Raw genomic sequence first — 24,929 nt, 5'->3', positions numbered from 1 at the left:
GAGATCATTCCCATTCGCTCTCACCTCAACCGCTCGACGACGAACTCTGCAACTTTTACATTGATGATTGGCAGCGCGACTGCTGTGTAGACGGGTCTCTCGTTGATGTCCTTGTCAAGCATCAAGGAGGCAATAGTCTGCGGAATAAATACGCGGAAACATTGAGAGTAGTCATGTGGCCCCTTTGCTGTAACCGCCTGATTTACTCTGTTGTCTCAACGTTGCCTTAGAATACGCAGTATTGTAGAAGATGAAACCAATTAGCCGGTTAGCCTCTCGAAGGTAGATGAAGGCCAGTTTCGTTCATTGATTAGTTGTGCGCAATTATATCCGAAAGCAGCGGTGCGGTCTATGAGGTGTCCGCTGTTCGAGGGCTCCGGACAATTGCCCCATCTGGATTAATAAAGGCCCTCGGAACCTCAGAAAACGGCTATTCTTGCAATGTCTCCTAGGAGCGGTGGCTCCCGCGGCCCGGATCGAACGCACCTATCGGTGCTCAGTAGCCAAAAAACTTATCCCCTGATTAAAGAAACAAAGAAACACTGTGGAGGAAGAAAAATTCCAGGGGTGCAAATATGTCTGTTTAGAGCATTGCGAAATAGCATTTCCTTTAATGTTGCCGATTATGTTGCTGCGTGGTCGTTTCTTTATGTCTGTGCCGTTGCTAAGTCGCGTTTTCGTTCTATCCTCGGTTCTACTACATTCAAAAACGTGGGTTCCGTTCCTAGAGTGTCTAGTAACTACATGAATGTACTATTTAATTATTTATTTATGTTAATTATGTAAGGAATTTATAGATACAATATAAATTACCGACAAATGTGTTTATTATTAATTAAACATCTTGGCGAGTAATTATTCACTCATGCTGAATAGGTAGTTATTTGATGAACTATTCTATTGTTTACTCATATAGTGCATGACTGATAGTTCGTGCGGGCACGTTCTGGTAACATGTCCTGTATACGCCACTCACGAGACAAGAAATACTTTGACATATTTCTAATTCTAGAAATATAATTGAACTCTGTCGATCGGGTATCGTGTTATAATACTCAATGAGCACTCTCACACAGATCGGAGTCTTTATAGAGAACAAAAGATAAAAACTAAAGACAGATGTCTTCGCCGGCGGATTTCGCAAGTATAGAACAGCCAAATAGTAAATCATAGCTGATATTCGTCGAGTGAAAAGCTCCTCATGTACTTTTGAAGAAGGCGAGAGATTGCGCAATGAGTTCGGAAGGCAGAAAGAGCATGCCAGACGCGAAACGTACCCATGCGTTCATAATCAGGTCCGCAATATCGGTAACGCTGACATTAAAGGCTGGTGTGTTGACGTGGCCGTAATGATAGATGCGCCGCTTCCAAAGGTTTTCCAACTCCGTCTTCGTAGCGGGATCAGACGCGAGAACCATTGTATTCCTCCGCAGCCTGGCCGAAGAAAAAATAGAAAAATAACCATGCATTATAAAGGCGGACAAACCGCAAAACGAGAGACGACGACGCAGAAACGCTGGAGAGGAACAAGGCTAACACTGGAGATACTTCTGCGTCTCCTCTCTGCGCCATCAGCTACAACCACCACCAACATGTCGTCTCCTGTTATAAGTAGGACACAGATGTCGCTGCAACTGCGTATGTAGTACAGATCCTAAGTCGTCCCCACGCCACTTCGAAGTGACGGCAATAGTATTGGCGTAGTTGTTGAAATTCTGACAGACGGCCGACCAATTTGACGTACGACGTCGAGTGCTGTTTTTGGTTGATGTACGCTACATTCTTGTTTTGTTCAAGCACCTGTCCGTCGGATAGGAGAATAGTGGACCTTACTTGTTAATTATTTTCTTTTCTTTGAGTAACTCCAACTGCCTGTGGTTCGTATTCGGCTTTGGTTGTCAGCCGCTCTCAGAACGGCTTCTTCGAGGTTTATTCTCTCACATAATGTTTTCATAGCGGCCTGGATATTTCGCATAGACTGGCCTGGCTGATATGATAATTTTTGCCTTACGCATTATATCTTGTATGGCATTTGTGTGTATGGTATATAACATGATGTATATATATATAGGAGGTTTCTTCTGTGCTCTTTTCGCTTTCTCGTTTTCTTTTTTTCTCTTGCCTACTCTCTCTGTTGGAGGGTCAAACTTCTTTATTTTTTTAATTTTTTTTTTATTTTTTTCTCTGCCCTCGCGGCCAGGAGAAGGAACAAGTTCCTGCATTTTTCTACGAAAGTTACTGCACGGCCACGCACCTGCCAAGCACCTCCGAGCTGGACACGCCTCTCAATAAGTAAGCCTGTGGTGCTTAACAAAGCAGAGGCCGTATCTGGTCGTTGTATTTTCTTACTGAGTACATATTCGTCGCACTCTCCTATTCTTTTCTTTTTCGTGTGGGTCGCACTGCCTCTAATAATTTTTACGTGTATTTTTCTGCTATGTGCTTTGTGTTTCCCACTTACCTGTTCTGTGCCCACCCCTAAAAAAGGGGATGCATTAAAAAAGTAAAATCACTCCTGAAGAAAATCGGCCTTCCGATCGAAACGTCGAGTCGAATAAATATGTTCCCTTTAACGAAGCGTATACATCGCTATATATATATATATATATATATATATATATATATATATATATATATATATATATATATATATATATATATATATATATATGCGATGTCAGTGCACGTTAAAGAACCCCAGGTGGTCGAAATTTCCGGAGGCCTCCACTACGGCGTCTCTCATAGCCTTATTTATTTATTTTGTAAGAGGGGATTGTGGCTCAACAGTACCTTTGTCGACTTCCAACGTCCAGCAAAGGTCCAGGTAAACGTTAGGGCTGCGAGCGAGCTTCACGCCTCTGAATCGTCGTCGTCTTTCACTCACACAGCTCCCCCCAGTGAGCGAGCGCGCCTGCTAAACTACAATTACCTCCCGGCGAAAAAGGAGGCATCCTGCCGACTTAAGGAGCACACACGGTAGGCGGATCCTAGTAAGGCTTGAGACGGTCGATGTGCACTGTTTCACGGCCGCGACGGCGCGCATCTTGGGACGGCGAAAGCGGTTCAATGATGTAGTTAACAGGAGAGGTCTGGCAGACGACACGGTACGGGCCTTGGTACTTTGAAATCAGTTTCGTGGAGAGACCGGGACTGGTTGAGGGAACCCAAAGCCACACGAGCGAGTCTGGGGTATAAGATGGAGGCGGACTGGTAGGGGCGCGAAGGTGCTTCTGGCGATTCTGATCCTGCGTTGTAATAGATCGGGCAAGCTGGCGGCATTCCTCAGCATAGGTCGCCTCTTGAGAAAGGGTAAGGGACACGGAAGCATCAGGGCGATACGGAAGCACAGTATCCATGGTACAGGTAGGCTCGCGGCCGTAAAGAAGAAAGAAGGGAGAGAAGCCAGTTGTGCTCTGTGTAGCAGTGTTGTAAGCATATGTCACGAATGGGAGAATGCGGTCCCAATTTGAGTGGTCAGAGGCAACATACATGGCGATCATGTCGCTCAATGTGCGATTGAAACGTTCACTAATGCCATTCGTTTGAGGGTGGTAGGCCGTTGTAGAGCGGTGAACAATGCGGCATTGGCGAAGCGGGGCTTCGACTGTGTCTCAGAGGAAAACACGGCCGCGGTCGCTCAGAAGTTCCTTAGGGGAACCATGGCGTAGAACGAGGTGATGCAAGATGAAAGACGCAACGTCGTCTGCAGACGCGGATGGTAAGGATGAGGTTTCGACGTAACGGGTAAGGTGATCGACTTCCACTATGACCCAGCGGTGTCCAGCCGGAGTGATGGGAAGGGGCCCGTAGAGATCGATGCCTACGCGGTCGAATGGGCGCGTGGTGCAAGGCAAAGGCTGCATCGGAGCAATGGAACGGCGAGAAGGGGTTTTACGACGCTGGCATTCCGCACAGGAGCGAACATACTGTCGGACAAAACGGTACATTCCCCGCCAGTAGAAGCGGAGTCGAAGGCGCGTGTAGGTCTTCACCACACCGGCGTGAGCACACTGGGGGTCGGCGTGGAAAGAGGCGCATATGTCGGAACGGAGGTGCCGAGGAATGACAAGGAGCCATTTGCGCCCGTCCGAAAGGTAGTTGCGGCGGTAAAGTAGGCCGTCCCGTATGGCAAAGTGGCGGACTTGTCGACGGAGAGTGCGGGTCGCAGGTCGCTGAGATGGTGAAGACAGGAGAGCGAGGAGGGAACCGATCCAGGGGTCCTGATGTTGTGCAAATAGCATGTCGGCAATATCAAGAGAAGAGGCATCAGTGGTGGCGAAAGATGTGGAGTCGAAGTCACAAGGTAGCGGGGAGCGCGATAGTGCGTCGGCATCAGAATGCTTACGGCCAGATCGATAGATGACTTCAATGTCGTACTCTTGTAAGCGCAACGCCCAACGAGCAAGACGTCCTGAGGGGTCTTTGAGGGACGAGAGCCAGCAAAGGGCATGGTGGTCGGTAACAACAGAGAATGGGCGACCGTATAGGTAAGGTCGGAACTTTCCAATAGCCCAAATTATTGCCAAGCATTCCTTTTCTGTTACGGAATAATTCCGCTCAGGCTTTGTCAAAGTGCGGCTGGCATACGCAACAACATGGTCGGCGAAGCCGGGCTTCCGCTATGCCAGAACGGCTCCGAGGCCCACGCCGCTGGCGTCAGTGTGAATTTCAGTGGGCAGGCTGGGGTCGAAATGGCGGAGGATCGGCGGGGAGACAAGCAGGCGGCGAAGCGTGGTGAATGCCGCATCACAGTCTGCTGTCCAAGACGAGAGGTTGGCGTCGCCGGCAAGAAGATCGGTCAGAGGAGAGAGGATGGAAGCGAAATTGCGCACGAAGCGGCGAAAATAAGAACACAGCCCGATGAAGCTACGCAGCTCTTTCAGGGATGTGGGTCGAGGGAACTCAGCGACTGCGCGCAGTTTTGCAGGATCGGGAAGGACGCCTTCTTTGGAGACGACGTGGCCCAAGATGGTAAGCCGCCGGGCTCCGAAGCAGCACTTCTTCAAATTCAGTTGCAAGCCGGCGTCGGTCAAACATTGCAGGACACGCTCGAGGCGGACCAGGTGGGACGAAAAGTCTCGAGAAAAGACTACGATATCGTCCAGGTAACAGAGGCACGTGTGCCACTTGAGTCCGCTGAGAACTGTGTCCATCATGCGCTCAAATGTGGCCGGCGCATTGCACAAGCCGAACGGCATGACGTTAAATTCGTAGAGGCCATCGGGCGTAACAAAGGCCGTCTTTGGCCGGTCAGCAGCATCCATGGGCACCTGCCAGTATCCGGAGCGGAGGTCCAGTGAAGAAAAGAATTCCGCGCCTTGCAGACAGTCGTGGGCATCATCAATACGGGGAAGTGGATACACATCCTTTCGCGTAATCTTGTTGAGGCGACGGTAATCAACGCAAAAACGGATGGATGCGTCCTTCTTCCTCACAAGAACAACGGGGGAGGCCCAGGGGCTTTGAGAAGGCTGGATGACACCGCGCTGAAGCATGTCGTTCACTTCTTTGGTAATGACGGTGCACTCAGGGGCCGACACGCGATATGGGCGCTGGCGCAAAGGGGCATGCGTGCCGGTGTCGATGCTGTGTGTGACGACGGATGTGCGGCCAAGAGAGGTGTGTGGGAAGTCGAATGACGGGCGGAAACGTTCAAGTAACTCCACGAGCTTTGCACGTTGATGTGGCGAAAGGCTGGCATCGATAGATCGGGAAAACACAGAAACGGTGTCTTGGTTTGGCGCAGCAGAATACGAATCAATGGCATCTATTTGGACAGGGGCAGGTTCTTCGGAGACGGAGTATGGGAGAGCATGGTCGACCGATTCGACATGTCCCAGGCATTCGCCACGGAGAAGCGTTGACGGGCAAGAAAAGGGGTTCGTAACGTAAATTGCGCTGTGGCCATCGCAGATAGTGAGAAGAGCGAACGGAAGGAGGAAACAGTGGCGACGGGCAGCAGCAACAGTCGGAGTAAAGAGAACAGTCGAATCGCGAACGCAGAAGCAAGAGAGGGGAACCAGGGCGGCAGAGAAGGCAGGGATGTCAGTGTCTTTTCCAACCAGCATTTTACCAGGTCGGGGAGAGGTGTCGCACGGCTGGGTGGCACAGAGCGGAGACAGCTCAATGCTGGCACGGGCACAGTCGATGATCGCATGATGAAAGGTTAGAAAGTCATAGCCCAGAATGACATCGTGAGAACAGCGGGACAGCACGAAAAACTCGGCGATATACACAACATCCCGGATAATAACGCGAGCTGTGCATGACGCTAGAGGGTGAATGCGGTGCGAGCTTGCAGTGCGGAGGCAAAAGTTCGAAACAGGCGTCGTCACTTTACGGAGTCTTCGGCAAAGGGCGGCGCTAATAACGGATACAGCAGCGCCCGTGTCTACAAGGGCAAGAATGGCGACGCCATCAATAAACACTTGAATAACATTTGCGGGTGACGACGGAGGACTTGGAGAGTTCGATAGAATCGCAGTTCTTGCCTCCGGAACTGCGGCTGTTAGTTTTCCTCTGGACGGGAAGGTGAGCGTCGGCGCATGGGAGAGAGAGATCGGCTACGCGGAGAGGGCGACCGGCGTGAACAGTAGGAAGAGCGGTCAACAGGGAACGAGTCCGCAGGGGTGCCGGAGGAAACGGGTGGTGAAGGAGGCATAGGGTCGTAGCGGTATGGGCCTGTCCCGTCTCGGAAACTCGGCTCGTGTTGGCGACAAAGCCGTGCGACGTGGCCCGGCAAGCCACAGGCATAACATATGGGGCGGTTGTCGTGTGTGCGCCATGGGTTCATGACGGCGCGGCGAGGTGGCAGACGACGATGAATAGGTGCCGGCGGAGGTGGCAGCGGCGCGACAGGTGGATGGGAAACATAGGCGTCGTGGCGTCGTGGTCGGGCGGCAACCTCGGCATATGTGAGAGGGGCAGACACAGGTGGGAGCCGAGGGCTGGAGGGCAAAGCGTCGGTGACCTGCTCTTGGATGGCGCGTCGAAATGTGGGATCAAGGGATGGCGGAGAGTCGCCAGACACAGGTAGGAGGGACAGTTGACGGGCCACCTCTTCCCGTATAAAGGCCTTGATCTCGGGAAGCAGCGAGGCGGGGTCAGAATCTAAACTGCAGACAGCCGGCGCAGGAAGTGACGCGTCGTGCACGCCGGAACGACGAGTAGAAGTTCTCTGCTTCCTGAGGACGTCATAGCTCTGGCACAGCTGTATGACATCCACCACTGTTTGTGGATTCCTTGCCAGCAACATCTGGAACGCTTCGTCGGAGAGACCCTTCAAGATGTTATTAGTTTTGTCCGACTCCGGCATGGATGGGTTCACGCGCTTGCACAGGTCGAGGACGTCTTCTATATAACTTGTGAAGGTTTCGGTGGTGGACTGAGCGCGGGAGCGGAGGCGTTGTTCGGCGCGCAATTTGCGCACAGCCGGGCGGCCAAATACCTCCGAGAAACTGGTCTTGAAGGACGACCAGGTCGGCAAGTCGGCCTCATGATTTCTGAACCACAAGTTGGCTACGTCGGTGAGATAGAACAGGACGTTACCAAGTTTGGTGGTATCGTCCCACTTGTTGTGGGCGCTGACGCGCTCGTAGGACGACAACCAGTCGTTGACATCCTGGTCGTCGGCACCACTGAAGACGCTGGGATCGCGCTGCCGGAGCCCGCCAGAACAGAAGATGGTAGGCGAAGGGATGGGGGTTGTCTGGCTGGTGACTTCGGGCATAACGGACGGCGAAGGTAAGGTGCGGCTACGGAGCTCCAGGATGTGAGGGGGAACGTACAGCAGCCTCCACCAAATGTAACAGGGGATTGTGGCTCAGCAGTACCTTGGTCGACTTCCAACGTCCAGCAAAGGTCCAGGTAAACGTTAGGGCTGCGAGCGAGCTTCACGCCTCTGAATCGTCGTCGTATTTCACTCACACAGCTCCCCACAGTGAGCGAGCGCGGCTGCTACACTACAATTTATTCAATAAACCCCTAAAGGCCCTCAATCGAGGGTATTACACAGGGGGGAGCAATGACACACAACGCAAAATAAGATTGAGCAAGCGCCAAGGTGCAATACATAGGAACAGAAAGCACATGCAGAAAACAAAAAAAATAAACAAAAACCTGTAGTATACATTGTAATTTACACGAAAAAAAGAACAGAGAGTGTTTTAGAGGCATAACAACCGCAGGAACAAAACAAAATAACAAGAAAGCTGAATGCAGCAAGTGGTAAAATCAATTAGTAAAGCTAAACAGACATTTGGGTAATAAGTTCCTGAAACTTATTAAGATCCCGTTCAGAAGTGATGTGTGATGGTAGATTACTCCAGTCGACTATAGTACGTAGTATGAAAGAGTTAGCAAACGAAGAAGTGTGGCATGATATGCGTTTAACTTTCAGCGGATGGTCGCGACATGGAAAAAAAGATTCAGATGATTAGTCGCTTAGTGGAAAGATTAGTCGCTTTGGGACGTTAAACCCCATAAACCAACCAACGATATATATATATATATATATATATATAAGGGATAACAACATCTTAAAGGCAACTGCTTAAAAAGATAAGTTGGGAAGTCACATAACCTGATATCTGATGCAAAAGAAAGGTTTATGATTTATTCATGGCCTATCGTCTTATCAATACGTGACTGAATTTTTTAAGGCGAAAGCCTTTAATGTCTCATCGTTGTAAGCAGCAGTTGTCGACAGAGAATGTCACGCTTTTCAGTTGGTCGAAACGGTCGTGACGTCACAGTGCGCCAATTTCAAACGGGGCCAATTGTACTTTGGCTAGTAACCATGCAACCAATTGAAAGGACCATATAGTGATGCTCCAAGTGGGACTGAGCTTAGTTAATTGCTTTATTACCCAATTAGCCTAATTAATTTCTCTAGTCAGGCCATATAAATAAATAAAACCTAGGAAGAAATTGGTCGAGCTCGGGAATCGAACCCCGGTGTTCGGAGTGCGAGACGAGCATGCTATCCATTCCGCCACGCCAGCTCGATTGTTCGGAATGAACAAAGGTGCGTCTAGTGAATACGGTGTCTTCGTTCACTCCCATTTTCCTCCCTTCCCGTTACGGCGAAGTTTAGGTGTCCACCGAGATATGAGAGACAGATACATTTCTTTTCCTCAACAACCAATTTACCGTCGAGCGAGGCGTAGAACCGAATGGGCGATGGCGTTCTATGGACTCCCTGACAGCGTTGCAAGACGCTGTCGCGTTCCACTCTTAGAGGCGAAGCTTAACATCTTAACCACACATCAGTGACCACACTTTAGGTCAAAAAAGTGCACCCCCCCCCCCACCCCCCTGAATTTTGACGGGTGTCCACCGAGATATGTGAGACAGTTACTGCGTAATTTTCTTTCCTCAAATACAATTTTCATTTTCTTCATTACGGGCCATCTTCGTCTTACTTCTTTCACTCTCACTTCCTCCCTTCCTCTACGGTGCGGTTCAGGTGTCCACCGATATGACAGAAAATTACTGCGCCATTTCCTTTCCTCAAAAAGCGTTGCGTTCAAACGGCAAGGCATCACGCCGAACGGGTAGTGGCGTTCCGTGGCAGCGCTACAACACGCTGTGGCGTTCCACTCCTAAAGGCGAAACTTAAGCGTCATTAATTAGCAGTTAATTATTATTCTGGCATTAATCAGTAATTAACCATTAATCAGTGCTTTGTCATCACTTAGTAATTAGTACTCAATTACATGTGACGCCACCAGTGCCACAGAAGCAGTCAAAGTAGTGCGGAAAACGCTTTCGCCTCTACGCACTTTAGACAGCCAAAGTGCCCCTGAATTTTTGTAAGAGATGGCATATTGAAACTTGAAGCCTTGTATTACCAGCGGCTTTCCGAAGCTATCTATCTAGAGGTTAAAGCAAATGGCGAACTTTTCTTTTCTACTTACAATAAGAGTTTACCTTATTACGCTTTCAGACACCACTCCTTTTGTAAACCTTTCATTAGAACGAATTATGGTATGCAACTGCTCAACTGGCAAATTCCTAACTGCTTGAGTCTTTTCCCGCCTTTAATCGAAATCATTAATTGTAGTTCTTCCCTGATTTCCTTCAGGAAAAAGGGGAAAATTTATTTTCTGTATAACTTGTAAGCATATCTGCAGGATTTGGTCAATGACGCTGCTTGCGAATAGCATACCATAATAAAGTGTTGTCCTGTGATTTTATTATTTTCCACTGCGTGAGTCCATGCCCACCGATTGGTTCTGTATTTTATTATTCAACTTATTCTGTCAATTGATTTTGTGCTTAGTTTACACAATTGTATAATTTGACTACTTAGTGCTGGCTTCAATCCTGCTCTTTTTAATTTGCTCTGTAGTCGACAGATTGCCTCTGTTCAGGTGCAAGTTTGCTTTATTTGCAGTCATTCCTATGTGTGTGCTGTTTGTGCTGCAAGTTATGTAGGGACATTGGCCCAGTCAGGTGTTCATTGCTATCGTCTTTTGCCTCTGCCCCTTTGCACTACTTCTGTACCGTCTTAAGCACAATAAAGAAACAAACAAAAATACTTAACAGATTTATTCAACGTTTCGACCAGGGACTGGTGTTTTTAAAGACCAAGAAGACCAGTCCCTGGTCGAAACGTTGAATAAATCTGTTAAGTATTTTAATGTGACTTCCACAACTTATTAGATATATATAGCACAAAAAATAAAAGCACTTGCTCGCTAGAGGTAAAATGCGAAATTCAGAAAGGCTTCATTTAGGTAAACATGTATTGCTAATCGACGTTTCAGACAGAGCCTGAAATTTTCAAGTCTTCAAAAAAGGACAGGCTCTGTCTGAAAAGTCGACTAGCAAAAAGTATTTACCTAAATGGAGCGTTTCTGAATTTCACGCATATATATATATATATATATATATATATATATATATATATATATATATATATATATATATATATATATATATATATATATATATATATATATATATATATATATATATAACGGGGAAGATCTGAACTGTGTCTCATAGAAGCAATGAATCGCGATTAAAATTCCTTGTAAATCGTTTTCTGAGTTCTTTTCTAGTTTGTTGTAAATCAGCACTTTTTTCATGCAACTTTACAATGGGAATTGACTAACATCGTTTTGTACCATGCTTAGAAATTGCTAACACGTGGACAATTTCGCCATTAGGCGTGACGTCACTGGAATACTGTGTTAGTTTTTACAAAACATCAAATATCCGTGTAAAGCTTCATATATATGAGAATACTTTATAACCGCCAATTGTTTTCGGAAATCTTCTTTAGCAGATCACCCTTGAAAGACAGACCTGAAAGATATCTTCCAACAGCATTTTTCTTAACACGCGCACAGTGGCCAAGGTGCATACAGGTGCGCACAACAAGCCAACGTGTACACAGCAAGCGCCAAGCGGGCGCCAACACTCGCGGGTGTAGGAAAAAACGTCCCCGGAAAAAAGGTGCCCGAGGAAGATTTCATTTCATTTTTTTCACGTACTGAAAGGACATGAGGGGGCGAGAGAAGAAAGCTGCCTTACGGGCAGCTTCACAAGATCGCACCCCCGTTACATATGGACGAGGGCAGACACAGTACATGCGCGAAACATTAGGAAATTACATATTTTGTAAAGCCACTAGAGTAATTAGATAACAATTATTATCAAAACACATGACAACTCTATAAATACTGTAATAACATGCAAATTTGGCAAACCAGAGAGTGGCAATTTTCCATTGCCGTGTAAAAACATGTCGACATAATACACACCACTTTCACACATACATGTACACATCAACTGCATTCATCAGAATTCATATATCATAAATAAAATCAACTCTACAAGACGTCAAGGTTTCTAATATGTTCATGCATTGTATGGCCTTTATTAAGATTATTTAACAGTCTTGGAATTACATTACACAACATTTGCATTCCATAGTTCCAACATTTGCATTCCCCCTAGGAAGCGCCCTCTAGCAAAAAAATGTCCCCAAGTGAACAGTCACGCAAAGAATAATTCTTCCGGAACAACTTGACAACAAATTGCCCTGTATATTGTACTGTTCCTTGAATTGGAGAATAGATGTAGGCGTGAAGTATTTTGCAGTGCCAGACCACACCGTGGTCATGCAGACTTCATTCTCGGAAAAAAACAATACCGCAGCGTTTAAATTTAGCCCACTTTTAGCGCTCTGCATGGCCTTACACCACATCTGCTAAACCGTACACTTACCTTGCAATCGCCGCTGCAGGCGGGAAGCTGCTTTCTGCTGGTGCAGTGTGTAGACACTGAGCTACCGCCTCCTAAATATTGGATTGGGCGCATGTGATAGCTCGATGATTGCGTAGAGGCGATGCGCAGTGTTTGTTTCACGCTATCATTAAGCTATAAATGAGACTTGCAGCATTAAACGTATTTAGCTGATATCGTTTTTTGTATATCAAGACGCCCTTCTCATCTAGTGTTTTTCCCAGCCTTGAGCAATAATCCACACCATCACTTGCGTTGTGTTGACCATACCGATGTGTTCAGTGCCAGTGCATTGTTCCACCGTTAAACAACTTAAATCCGCCTCATGAGGTAAGAGCCCACTAGTGGCATTGAACACATGTTAGGCCGATGCTCAAATTACTGCGTGTTACGAGGCGTTTCATGGCAACCATCTGGGGACATTTTCTCCCAGATCGCAAATGGGAGCATTTTTCCCGGGGGCGTTTTTTCTTGGGAAATTTTTCCTGGGAATGTTTTTTTTCCGGAACCCCTCATTCGCAGCAAACTTCGGCAGATTGCCCTAAGTAATTTTCTGTTTTGATACGCTGAGCCCATTCGCCTTCACTTATTTCTGCCCATCATGTCTTATTATGCTTTGGTTTATGGTTAATAGGGTTTAACGTTCCAAAGCGACTGAGGCTATCAGAGACGCCGTAGTGAAGGAGTCCGGAATTTTAGACCACCTGAGGTTCTTTAAAGTGTAATGACATCGCACAGTACAAGGGCTTCTAGAATTTCGCCTCCATCGAAATCCGACCGCTGCGGCCGGGATCGAACCCGCGCCTTTCGGGTCAGATGTCTTTTTAACAAGACAAGGTTTTAGCAGCGCGGTCATATGACGCCCCTTCTTAATGTATTCTTTCTGAAGCGGCGCTCCATTAAAGTTATCAAGACAGTAAGGCGCTAAGTGTTTCGACACGGGGGGGGGGGGGGGGTGTTGCATAGTGCGTTGATAAAAAGATAACCGCAGCGCGCCAGCCACGAAACTCACCTATAGTCGAAGCCGATCCCGAATTGAGTGACCTTATGTGCACCAATGGCGTCAAGGAATCGCTGGAAGTTTGTTTTGAAGGGCTCGCTCAGTGTGCTTCCGCCTGGCTTGTACAGTGAGTCGTAGAAAATAATGGTGCAGACACCGTCTGGCGGAAGCTCGGTGTTGCCCGTGCTGAGGTGATCGCCCATAGTGCAGATCAGGGAAGTATTCGGGAGACGAGCCTCTGCACAACAACAAACGTTTACAAAGAGTCCTTTAGAGGGTAATCGGACATCGCTGATGAGTTCGTAACAACGCCGTTGATGTTTTAAAATTTCTTGCACTGCACACCCTGAAAAAAGAAGAGGCTCTGAATGTACACGAAAAAATATTTGGAACACGGGTGTGCGTCGAAGGGAAATAAACTGCGTTCCACACGCTAGAATTTCGTAACAATAGAGCTCAGGCTTCGACAAACTGCAGATGTATTAATAGTGATAGCAAGATAAACGAGAAAAACCTGCTCCTTCAAACAAAAATATAATATTCATGAGAAAAAGACTGTTTTGTCTACAATGAATCTGTCTTCTGTTTCTACAACCGCAACAGCTTGGCAAACATTGCAGTTGGTTTTGAAATGCAGAAGACACTGGACATCTTTGCGAAAAAACTTCTAGGACTTCTAGGTTTGTTGAAGTGTTAGGTGCTAGTCAAATACTAGTAATAGAAAATCTTTGCCTGTTGCTTGAATGTTTGAATTTGGGACAAGCGGTCTTATTTTCTCCGGCTGCATTAAAGTGAGGCAACGCTTTTAACAATGAGAAATAATGCGTTGATATCATACGTTAAATAACGAAGGGAATCAGCGAAGGAATGCAAAACAGAGCTTGATAGACTGCTAGGGCTAGTGGCACTGGTTAGGCACTGTCACGTGCTCTTGTCAATACGTACAGATTTCGCAATTACCTGAAGAATTGCAAGAAAAGAAAAGCTATATTCTTCCGAATGGACACCCGAGAGAGTATTGAAATGCGATGCGAATACGAAGCATACAAATAAGACAAAATTGTCACGCAGAGGTAACCGGAGCCCCGCAGTCGGGAAGACATCGAAATGCTTACAAGAGGGACTCTCTATTGGGCTAACTCGTACCCCGTAAGAAAAGAACAAATTAGCAGCGCGGATAGCAACAGGCGAACTCGGTGGTCGTCGATGAACACAATAGTAGCTGCTCTCGGCAGCGTTCAGTTTAAGGCAGACAAATTGCTTTCTATATATGATGCGATTGACATCGATGGTAATATCACACAACCTAAAAGGAGTTGCGCGTGGCTGCGGTCATTCGAGAAAAATTTGGCTACATCTCACGACAGCAAAAAATTGTAAAGCCGCATGCTGGCAGCCTTGAGGATAAGCAAATTCAGACTACAAAGAATCGCGACATTACCCCACTTTATTGAACAGTCGACCCGATGTGCTGGGACATGGTGTAGGACAGAATACGTGCCAGGCCGCCTGCTCTGCGTCGACTTACACAGAAAGTATGTCAGCAATAGTCTTGTTAAGGCGTTCCATGAGGCCGTTATTTTGCGGATGGCACGCAGATTTTCTCTCTTGTGGTTTGTCTGACTGTGGGGCAGGATAGTTTGAATGAGCTAGACTGTTAATGCTGCTGCACTGTTCGTTATGACTACCTCGGGGGCGCCGTGTAGCAGGAGAAGGCATTCCACAAATAGTATCACAACTTCTGCAGTGCCGATCAGGTTGGCGTTTGTTCCGGCGTATCGGGTGAGGAGTAGGTCGCTACTATTATCCTCTTCCGGGCACTGACGTCGTAAAAGAGCTGAGTAGGTCCATGCTGATTTGCTGTGGTGGTGTCGTCTTCAGAAATGTGCTGGCGTGGCAGAGGATGCCGTCGCTGCTGGCAGTCTAGGAAAGATTTAACGATCTGTACGACGTCCGTGGATGGTCGTGAAAAGTAATAGTTGTTTTGAACTGGGCATAGGCTGCGGGTAAACCAGAGGTTCCGGGCTGTAGGTTCGCCACGTTAATCATGAAAAATGTCCTCTCGAAGCCTGTCAGGACAAACGAGAAGGGCAATGGTCTTGCTGGACGCCAAGCTCTCCACGATGATTGCGTTTTGCATACAGGAGGAGGAAAATACAGGCTTGAACGCTGTAGGGGGCCAAGAAATCTTGCCTTCCAGGCAATAGATGAGAAGGTCTAGGACGGAGTCCGAGCATTGCTGCTGCGTAGCAGTGCTGTTGGCGAAGAGTGCAAGGAAGGAGTCGTCGCTGTCATGTTTCGGAGCTATATCGACAAGGGCTCGTGACAAGCAGTCAGCGTCATGTTCTTGCGCCAGGCTTCTGGACTACGCTGTCGTCTAATTCGATAAGGCGGAAGCTCTGTTAAGCGTGGTGGCCGGAGGAATCCTCAAATTGGCAAGTCAGCACTGCGCATGCAGGTTGCTGACAACTTTGAATGGTCGCCCTTACAGGAAGGGGCGGAATTTCATGTAGCCCAGATGATGGCGAGACACTCCTACTCGGCTGTCGAATAGTTAGCTGCTGCTTTCTACAAGCACTGGACTGCATACGCGCTTACCTTCTCAAATCCGTCAGGCGTCGTTACTCTCGCCTGAAGTTTGTTGCTATTACAGCCTTGCCCTTCCCCGACCACCTTAGAGATAAATTCTGCAAAGGGATGCCTTGGTCCAGCAGCAGATGCATATTTCATTACATGACGCCGTCAATATTTTTGGCATAGAAACAGCTACGGTGACCATAATGCTTGAACGTAGGGATATGCTCACTTCTTTGTCGAGCACACTGAGCGCTACATGATTCGTCAGGGTCGAGTTCGAAGGCATGGACTCCTCCGTTGAGAGTGTGATGGACTCTAGCATGAGCTCAATGATTGGTTGGTGCTGCATGGAGAAGTCCGCGCGTAGAATCAGGTCTCGGGAAAAGCCGCTGCGGTAGCTCTTCGGGTATAGCACTCGGCTGCTGAACCGAAAGTAGCGGGTTCGGTCCGGCGGCGGCGGTCGAATTTCGATGGGGGCGAAATTCTATAGGCCCGTGTACTGCGCGATGTCAGTGCAAGCTGAACCCCAGGTGGTCGAAATTTCCGGAGCTCTTACTACGGCGTCCCTCATAGCCTGAATCGCGTTGGGACGTTAAACCGTCACAAATCATAAACATCACGGAAACACTAAGCGAGCGCTGTGAAAGGTGCACGGCGCGTGTCTCCGTGGTCCGTAACTGTTGGAGTACACTATCGCGACAAGGTGGTGAGATGGCCTCCGAGTGCGCGCATATGCGGGCCGTCTCAAACTGTCGTAACCTTCTTTAGCTAAGCGGAGGACGGCTCACCGATGATTAAGAAGAGAGAGAGGTGTTCACCAAGGCTTTGAAGTTGCGGCCCTGGATAGTCGTTACTTCGTACTCTGCCGCTACTCGTCGATCGTTTTGTAAGGCGATGGCATGGCTGGCGAATCGAGTCCTATATGGGGCGTTGTCTTCGCAGCACTCAGCAGCGTTGATGTGGCTTTGTGAGCCGTTTGGTCGGGTCCACCACTTGAGTGCGTGGCGTCATGGTCGTTGGAGGATCTTCGTCGTTTCGCCGGGAAGGAAACTAACATCAAAAGGCTGCTGCCTTCATTTTGCCCTGTGGGGGTGGAAAGCTTACCTCTGGCGGCTGCGTTGTACCTGCGGTGCGGTGGGGAAGCCGCGGAGATATCAGTGTCCCTAACGTTGATGAGTCGCTCTATGTGTGATCAAGCTGACGCAATTACTCTGACTGCGTGTGATCGCTGGCCGGGTTGTAGTCGCACAGCGCCGCAGGGGAAGCGTTTGTTCCCCATTCCTCGATAAGGGCAGTGCCGGATAATGTGCCCTGGTTCACTACAATGAATGCAGAGCGGGTGGCGCTTATCGGGAGTTCTCTAGACGTGTACTTTCCTTGGCGTAGCTCTTTGGTCCAAGGTTGGCAGAGCGGGTGGCTGCAGAAGTTCAGATGGTGCATAACGTTGCTGGGGCGGGCTGACATGGGTCGTTGGCTGCGTACCACCGCGGCGTGGGTCATTGCAGCTAGTCTTGCTTTGCGTATTATCGTTTTTTCAGGACGCCTATACCTTGCGGGAGTTTCTTGTGGACATCGTCCGTTACTGCAGGAGTATAAGGCTGGGCTAGCGACGAAAGGATTAGGCGGTGTTCTCGAAGATGATTTCGCGAAATCCGTCTGGCACGTTTGAGGTGTTTAGGGTTAGCATATCCATCGGTATCGCTGAAAAGAAAAGTGCCTGATGGTCGTACAGGAGCGCCTGGGCATTCAAGATATCGACTATCAGCGGTTTGGTGGGGAACTCAAATTGGTTCAGGGGGATTCGTACCAGCTTGGTGAAAAGATGTTCCCTGCCACATCGCATGAGCAAGTCGGCCATCTTGTCTTCGAACATGGCGGTGTCGGCTTTGCTGAAAAGGAGCGCCATCTCTGCAAAGTACATTTTCGCAGTCTTGTGGGAACATTGCAAACGGGTCAGGAGCAGGCGGTCTGCGCTTTCTTTGTGCCCGACGCTTCTGGTCGTTCCACGTAGTTGGCTCTCCAAGTTCTTCCAAGTAGTCATAGAATTTTGCATGGTTTTCACACTGCGATGTTCATGGGTCATAAAATGCGTAGACATTCCGGAGCTTGGCGTCGTTGTCCTATGGGTTCAGCGCAGCCACTCTGCCGAATACGTCAAGCCATTCTGCTATGTCCTGATGGGTATGGCCACACAATATGGGCTGCTCATGACGCATGCGAAAACCAAGGGTGACTTCTTGAGCCACCGCGGCGTTATTTTGGGGTGCATAGGAAAACTACAGGACAGCATCGCCATCAGATGTCGCATAGTGGGGACGGAAGTCCGGCAGTCAGGAAGGGACCCAAAGGCTTGAAAAAGGCATTCTTTATTGGGATCTCTTGAGCGCTCAAAAAACAAAAGAAATTGGCGGCGATAATAGCAACAACCCTGCTCACTGGTCTTCGATGAACAGAACTCTCACTGCTCTCCGCCGTGGTCCGTTTAAAGAAAGCAAATTTCTTTCTAGATAAGGCCCTAAGAGCACCTACGATAATATCCTTGAACTTAGAACCAGTTCCCCGTGGTTGCGATCATTCGAGATGTATCTCGTTACAACATGGGTCAGAAATAATGATTAAGTGACATGCCGGCGGCTTTGAACATAAAAAAATTAATACAATGTTTCGCGCCAATAACCCTCTGTGGGACAGCACACATTTTTTTTTGTAAAGTCGAGGAAAAACTTTTCATTGCACGAGCCACTGACGTTCCCAGAAACGGTTCCTAACAAATTTCACAATTTTAGTACAAATAGTTAAGTGGAACAAACTCGGACATATTTGTTCCGTTTCCACTAAATGGAGATGAAGAAAATGGGACGTATTTGTCGAATTGACCTAGGTGGGCTAACTTACTGAGTTATTTTCTTCTAGCCACTTCATGACCTTGCTCACACTTGTTCGATAAATCTTGAGCTTGTTCGCACTACGTCGCCCGTCTTGGAGCACCAGCGGCGTCTACTCGTTTCACTATCACAGGGTTGTGTCCTTTGTCCACGAGCCGAACATCACCGCAGACGCCAACTATTTCCGGCCATTTTTTGCCCTCGATGTTGTCTCGGAAGGGCTGCTTGGTGCTTGCGTTCTGAATTTTAGTTACTAACAGTTTGGCGCCCAAAAACAAACTACATACGATGTTTGAGCATAACCGCTAAATATTCAATCGTTAAATGTCCAGCTATTTTTAGCATGCTAACAAAAAGCTCTGCCGCCTTATTGCTTGTCATGTGAAATCTTTGGAACAAGTCCATGTTGAGATGTGGAGTTTTTCCTCCTTAGGCATAAAAAAAGAATATATCACCGGGCATTTTGATCTTGTTTTTTTTGCCAGATCGAATATAGCCAAAAACTTGCAGCGCGCCCCCCAAAAAGGACGAAGTTTAGAGGTCTCGACTCGCTACGTCATCTAGTGGACGCGGCTGAAACCACTTTTAAACAAATCATTGGAACCTTAAGATAGGTGGGAGCGCATTATAAGTGGGACTGCTGTATCCCAGTGCCTCACAACCTCTTTAGTATGGGGAACAAAATGGGACATACGTGTGCCATTTTCTTGCGAAGGGATAATATAAACGCCATGCGGACACTAGTGTATACATTTAGCGACCGCTAATCCGCTCGAAAGATTAGTGCCACGGGCAGCTCTCACCGTGGTAATAATCCAGTGAGAAAATAATCAAAGAGCCTCACGTGTAATAGGTGGTCGAGTCAGACCAGGTGTAGTCGTGCTATTCTGCTTCGTGGACTCTGGATTAAAAGAGAAAGACAAAGACAGTATTATAATACCTATTGTTGGTTTCTAAAATAACGGTAATGTTATCGCGCGCAATCTGTTTGACGGCCGTAATATCAGCTCCTCATTATTAGGCAGAGGAATTGTCGGTCAAGTCGGACCTGGTGTAGTCGTGCTGTTCTGCTTCGTGGACTCTGGATTGAAAGAGAAAGACAGACAATATTATCATATCTATTGTTGGTTTCTAAAATAAAGGTAATTTTATCGCGTGCAATCTGTTTCACGGCCGTAATAATAGCTCCTCATTATTAGGCAGAGGAATAGTCGGTCAAGTCACACCTGGTGTAGTCGTGCTGTTCTGCTTCGTGGACTCTGGATTTAAAGAGAAAGACAAAGACCATTATTATAAAATCTATTGTCGGTTTATGAAATCACGGTAATTTTATCGCGCGCAATCTGTTTCATGGTCGTAATAATAGCTCCTCATTGTTAGGCAGAGGAATAGTCGTTTTAGCCATACCAGGTGTAGTCGTGCTGTTCAGCTTCGGGGATTCTGGAACAAAAGGGAAAGACAAAAATCATTATTATAAAATTTATTGTCGGTTTATGAAATCACGGTAATTTTATCGTGCGCCTTCTGTTTTAAAGCCGCAATAATAGCACCTCATTATTAGGCAGGGGAAACTTTTCGAACGAATGAAGCCTACAGGATTATCGACGTGATGGTGGGCGATCATAGTCATAGCTCAAGTTGACATGTACCGGCATGTCCGTTTTCTAAGAGAGCAATTCAGGCAGAAGTCTGCCACGGAGTTTAAAAGATATGATGGCATTGCTGCCACAGCAACCAATATAGCACAGTAAAGGGCTAGAAGATTGGAGGGTGTACTAAAGCCGACCAACCACAAAAACTGCAAACGCAGATGGCATATATGTGCGGGGTCTCTACAACAACTGAACTTGCTCTCTCTGTGAATGGCAGAAATTAGTGAAAACAGGCCATGTAAAGAGGTTTTCGAAATACACTAGGATATAAAGCCTGGATAACCTCGTGACTAGAAGCTATGATTTCTTCATGACATCAACGGTTTCTGGACATGAACGTACTTTTAAGAAACTGATAAAAACCTTGGATCTTTACGGGTATAGCACTGACCCTGAAACTACCCTTGGATGGCGGTTGCAGAGCGATGGAGCACGATAGATGCACCAGGCATGCGGTAGTAACATTGATATTTGGGACAAAAGATTCCTTGCAACCAAATCACCTGCGCACTTGGGCGCTCAGCGATATTTTTTGCACTCTTGGAAGTGCAAAACAATCCACTGCGTTGATATTTTCGTCGACAAGAGTTAGAAATGTTGATGGCACTGTTTTGAATGCTCGCTCGACGTTTCGCTGGTTTTCAAGGAAAAACAGAAGTTATATTTAGGCGAAAAATATTTTCGGATTGCCAAAACATGCTTACAAATGAATTTATACGAAGCTGTTGCTACTGGTGGATGTTTACGGCTGTTTTTCGCTGAACAAACGCAAAGGTACGGCCTAGGCATTCCTTGCCTTTGGAAAGACATGGCACGATGTACATGTTCTAAATTATATGTATGCGCTCTGTGTCCAGGTACATCTAAAGAATATTCCTTCTCATTTGAAATCTTTCGCTCAGTTGAAGGAGCCTTGGCGAGGCGACTGAAAACCATCGTAATGGGGAACATAAAACTGACTGATAAAAACCACACGAAAATTGCACCCAAAAACTCAAAACATATTTAATTTGCCCTCGAGTGCTTTGAATAGGTTAACGTGGATTGCAACGCCCACCGTGGTCAAAAAGCTTTCGGGAAAAGATCACAAATTCTCACCGGATGTAGTCGTTGCATTGGTCCACACGACTGCAAAAAAGACAGACAAAACAAATCTCTTCAGTACGGCACCCGGTACTGGGTTCTAATAAGATGGTTTGTTAAAGTACCCAGCTTGACAGGAGGTCTAAAAGATGGCGCTTCTGCGGGGCCACTTAAAAGGCGGCTTACTTTTCTCATCTAAAAAACGGATTTTAGAGCGGGGATGAGTCTTGACTTGAAGATTCGCCGAAGGCAGTGAGACTTAAGGCCACATACCTAATCATCCGGCATACCACCTTTCTTCTCAGAAATCAATGCAGAATGCACCTGGTGTTCCGCTTCGTGTAATACCCTGAGATGTGAAAAACTAAGCTGATGTCCTTTTCTCGTAGTACTCCTTTGTTGAAAAGATTACAAGCCGGCTAACTGAGTAGCATCGACGACTGCCATAGCCTTGGCTTCCTGTTTGTTTCTTTTTTGTTTATTCATGTTATTACATGGAGAGATTACTGAAATGCGCCGCTAATTTCGCCCATGTAGCTAGCCACCCCTTCAGAATTTGCGTAAAGGTTGTCGCTGTAACATTTATTCATCGACATTTCTCGCACTGCCCTCCAGTTATATTTTCCAATAGCGAACATCCATGACAGTTAAAAACTTCATCAGGGGCCATCTAAATTTTGCAAGATCATTCACATCAACCATAATCATAGAGTATAGCCTCTTATTACACGTTCCAACACAAATTGTGACACCTTACTCGTTCAGACAATGCCACCAAATTTTTCGCAATTACTTTACAAATTACCTTAATTTCTGGGGCTCGGCGCGTATTCTGAAGGGCTCAGTTGAGGGTGAAAGAGTTTTGCTTTTCTAAATTATTCCCATCACGTATGTAGCCCTTCAGAACGAGTTCTGCCATCCAGGCATAAACAGTTTACGTGCACAATCGGCGAAACTATAGTTTCATCTTGGAATGCGATAACCGGTGGAATTTCTCTCATATTAGGCAAAATCAGAAGAGTACAGTGTATAGTCGAAATCGATAGATATCCGGGTATTGCAAACTTCATCATTTTCAACTTCTTGTGCATTAAGAAGTCTGTACTTCGGAAATCATGATAGACTCTCCTTTTTGCCCTCTCATTGTTTTACACGTGCTTCCTACATTATATTTGCCTCTTATATTTGAGCCATTCCTGATTTCTAATCTTTCCTCTATTTTCATCCTGCCTTGTTTTGCGCCTAATTTCTTTAAGCCTGGTCACTCTGCTTAGACACGCTGTTTTGTGTTTAATTTTCCTGCATGCCTCATGCACGGCTCTTTTTTCCAATCTACAACATTTTTACTGTTTTTGCCGTTGAATGCTGGCTTTGTGTGTTTCCAAAAGGTGCCTTTTTATTATTGTTTTTGGTCTGTAATGACTGAAGGGTTCAATGCACCACAGGAAGACGACACAGAAACAGAAATAAAGGAAAAATGCTTTGTTTGCTACGTTCTACCTGTATATTAATGCGAAAGCATTTCTAGGCTATGTCGGCGGGGTGGTGACACCAACCCGTGTCCGCAAAACGTGTCTGCCGCAGTTGTGACGTTCTCAGAAGAGCTAGCATCAAATGAATGACTGCGATCGATAGAGGATGATGGGAATATGCTGCGCAAAAAACATTATGCCAATAGGATGATTAGTGAATTTATTAGAGCCAAAAATGTCAAAAAACATCAAAATAACAGGGATGTCGATATAGTGAGCGGACGGGAAAACAGCCGTGGATGGCAAAATAGTGGCAAAATAGGTAGAGGAGTAAAAAGAAAGTCTGAAATGAATTTAAACATATTTTTGAGTGATAATTAATCGAACAAAACTGCTCATTGAGAGAGAATAATTACTTATATATTAGCAACAATTCATCCACTCTTCATACTCATATGACGTCACCATTTCTTAATTGAAAGCATTATCAGGACTACCGCCCCTTTCGTTCCGTCATCGCATTTCAAGTCTCACCCTTTATCACATATTATTTCATTCTTCCCTCAATCGGTCACCGTATATCACAGCTGCCGCATGCATATCTCACCGCACCAGTCATCCCCTACAGTTGCCCGGCCCCCATCGCATACTGCCACCTTTTCTGCTTCATTTTTCCTTCGACCAGCAACGGACTGGAACGGCCTACCCCGTGACATCGTCAACATCGCTTCATCCTCTACTTTTCAAGAACATGTAACCGATCACCTTCAGTGCTAAATAATATTCGCTGTTTTGTTTGCTCATTTCATTAAAATCCCACCCCTTATGTAATACCCCCGATAGAAGGGGCCTTTAAGGTAAATAAACTGAACTGAACTGAACAACCATTGAACGATTGAATAGGCTGGACGGCGATATAATAAGTTGACAGGAAATGGTTGATTCAGATGAAAGAAGGTATAATAAGAGTAAATAAATCAACCTATAATAAAAGCATAAGAGAATTGTGCTAATTCAGTAGTTATGTTAATTAACAAACAAAAAGAAAATGGTAGAGAGAGAGAGGCGACGAGTGCCGAAGAGGCGTCAATGCTTTCGCAGTCTCTCAATGCGGGTTGCCGCAGTTATCTCTAATTTTGTTGTTCGAAGCTTTGTAATACTTTTGTAGGTCAGCGTCCGCGTGTCTCATGTCTTTTCATTCCTTGTGTCGTCGCCCTATGGTGCCCAGTATGCTTCAGTGACCCAGTTCCTCTTCCGTGGTGATCACCGACTACCGCACATTTTTTTCCGCTCTTTGCTCAGGGGGCTCGTTTAGCGAGACATCGTGCGGACCCAGTATCATCTCTTGACTGCAACTGCAGATATTTCGTCAAATCCTAATTTTTTTTTATGAAATAGAGGGTGTGCAGAATAAATCAGAAATATTCTTCCTGGAGTGGACGAAGCTGTTCAAGTATTGCTTTGTTGGCCTAACAACAGCGACTTTGTGAAAATCTGTTACTGCGTGAGATTCCTGTTACTTCTCAAAACGGCGTCTTTATGAACTACTTTCAAGATCGGGCGCACTTTGAGCGGGCGTGCGAAGCTTGTCGATGGGAGTGGCTCTAACTTGAATACGGACAGCTATTGGTTGGGTGGGGCGCCTTGTTTGTGCACTGTGCCCCTTCGTTCTCGTCTTCTATCCGAATATAGGCCTCTCTAAGTGTTGACTTCATTTTTATCTACACTAAGAAAATGTTTCAACGTTTTACTCTTAACTTTGAATGTTATGTACCTTTCAGATAAGTTAATAGTCGTAGAAAGGTGAACGTCGTTTGAATCCAGTTAATTTAAATTCCAAATAATGCAATGCAAGTCGATGGGTCTTACGTTTCTATAGTTCGCGCTGTTCAGGTCTTTGAATAGGATTTTAAAATTTTACAAGAACTTCGGCCATGCATAGTTTTTTTGCGAAGAAAGACGAATATCTTCGCACATCTGTGTGTAACAAAATGCAAGATTATTT

At 46.5% G+C, this 24,929-nt stretch overlaps 2 protein-coding genes across 2 annotated transcripts in view; both read right to left on the bottom strand.

Annotated features, from left to right (window-relative positions):
* The window catches only part of LOC149328178 (uncharacterized), a 37,410-nt gene that overhangs the window by 6,646 nt on the left and 5,835 nt on the right, over positions 1-24,929 (bottom strand). Inside the window, exons 2-5 of the mRNA XM_089558920.1 lie at positions 19,562-19,618; positions 13,268-13,493; positions 1,278-1,434; positions 25-137 (exon numbers count right to left, since the gene is read on the bottom strand). Coding sequence (XP_089415046.1) covers positions 25-137; positions 1,278-1,434; positions 13,268-13,493; positions 19,562-19,618 — 553 coding nt within the window. The remainder of the gene's footprint in view (positions 1-24; positions 138-1,277; positions 1,435-13,267; positions 13,494-19,561; positions 19,619-24,929) is intronic.
* LOC149328179 (uncharacterized) lies at positions 6,332-7,729 on the bottom strand. The gene is made up of 2 exons (XM_089561078.1): positions 6,905-7,729; positions 6,332-6,391 (listed from the first exon to the last, which is right to left on the bottom strand). Exons 1-2 carry the CDS (start codon positions 7,727-7,729, stop codon positions 6,332-6,334), a joined length of 885 nt encoding a protein of 294 aa, XP_089417204.1.

Source organism: Amblyomma mixtum, chromosome 9 (genome assembly GCF_055824585.1).
Source record: "Amblyomma mixtum isolate Tamu chromosome 9, ASM5582458v1, whole genome shotgun sequence".
NCBI classification, from domain to species: Eukaryota; Metazoa; Arthropoda; class Arachnida; order Ixodida; family Ixodidae; genus Amblyomma; species Amblyomma mixtum.
This window is presented reverse-complemented; position numbering and strand designations above follow the sequence as displayed.

Coding starts and splice junctions, on each gene's coding strand:
- LOC149328179 (XM_089561078.1), bottom strand. CDS start 7,729: ATGCCCGAAGTCACCAGCCAGACAACCCCCATCCCTTCGCCTACCATC. Junction 6,392..6,904: donor CCCCTCTCACATATGCCGAG/GTTGCCGCCCGA, acceptor TTGCCCTTGTAG/ACACGGGCGCTGCTGTATCC.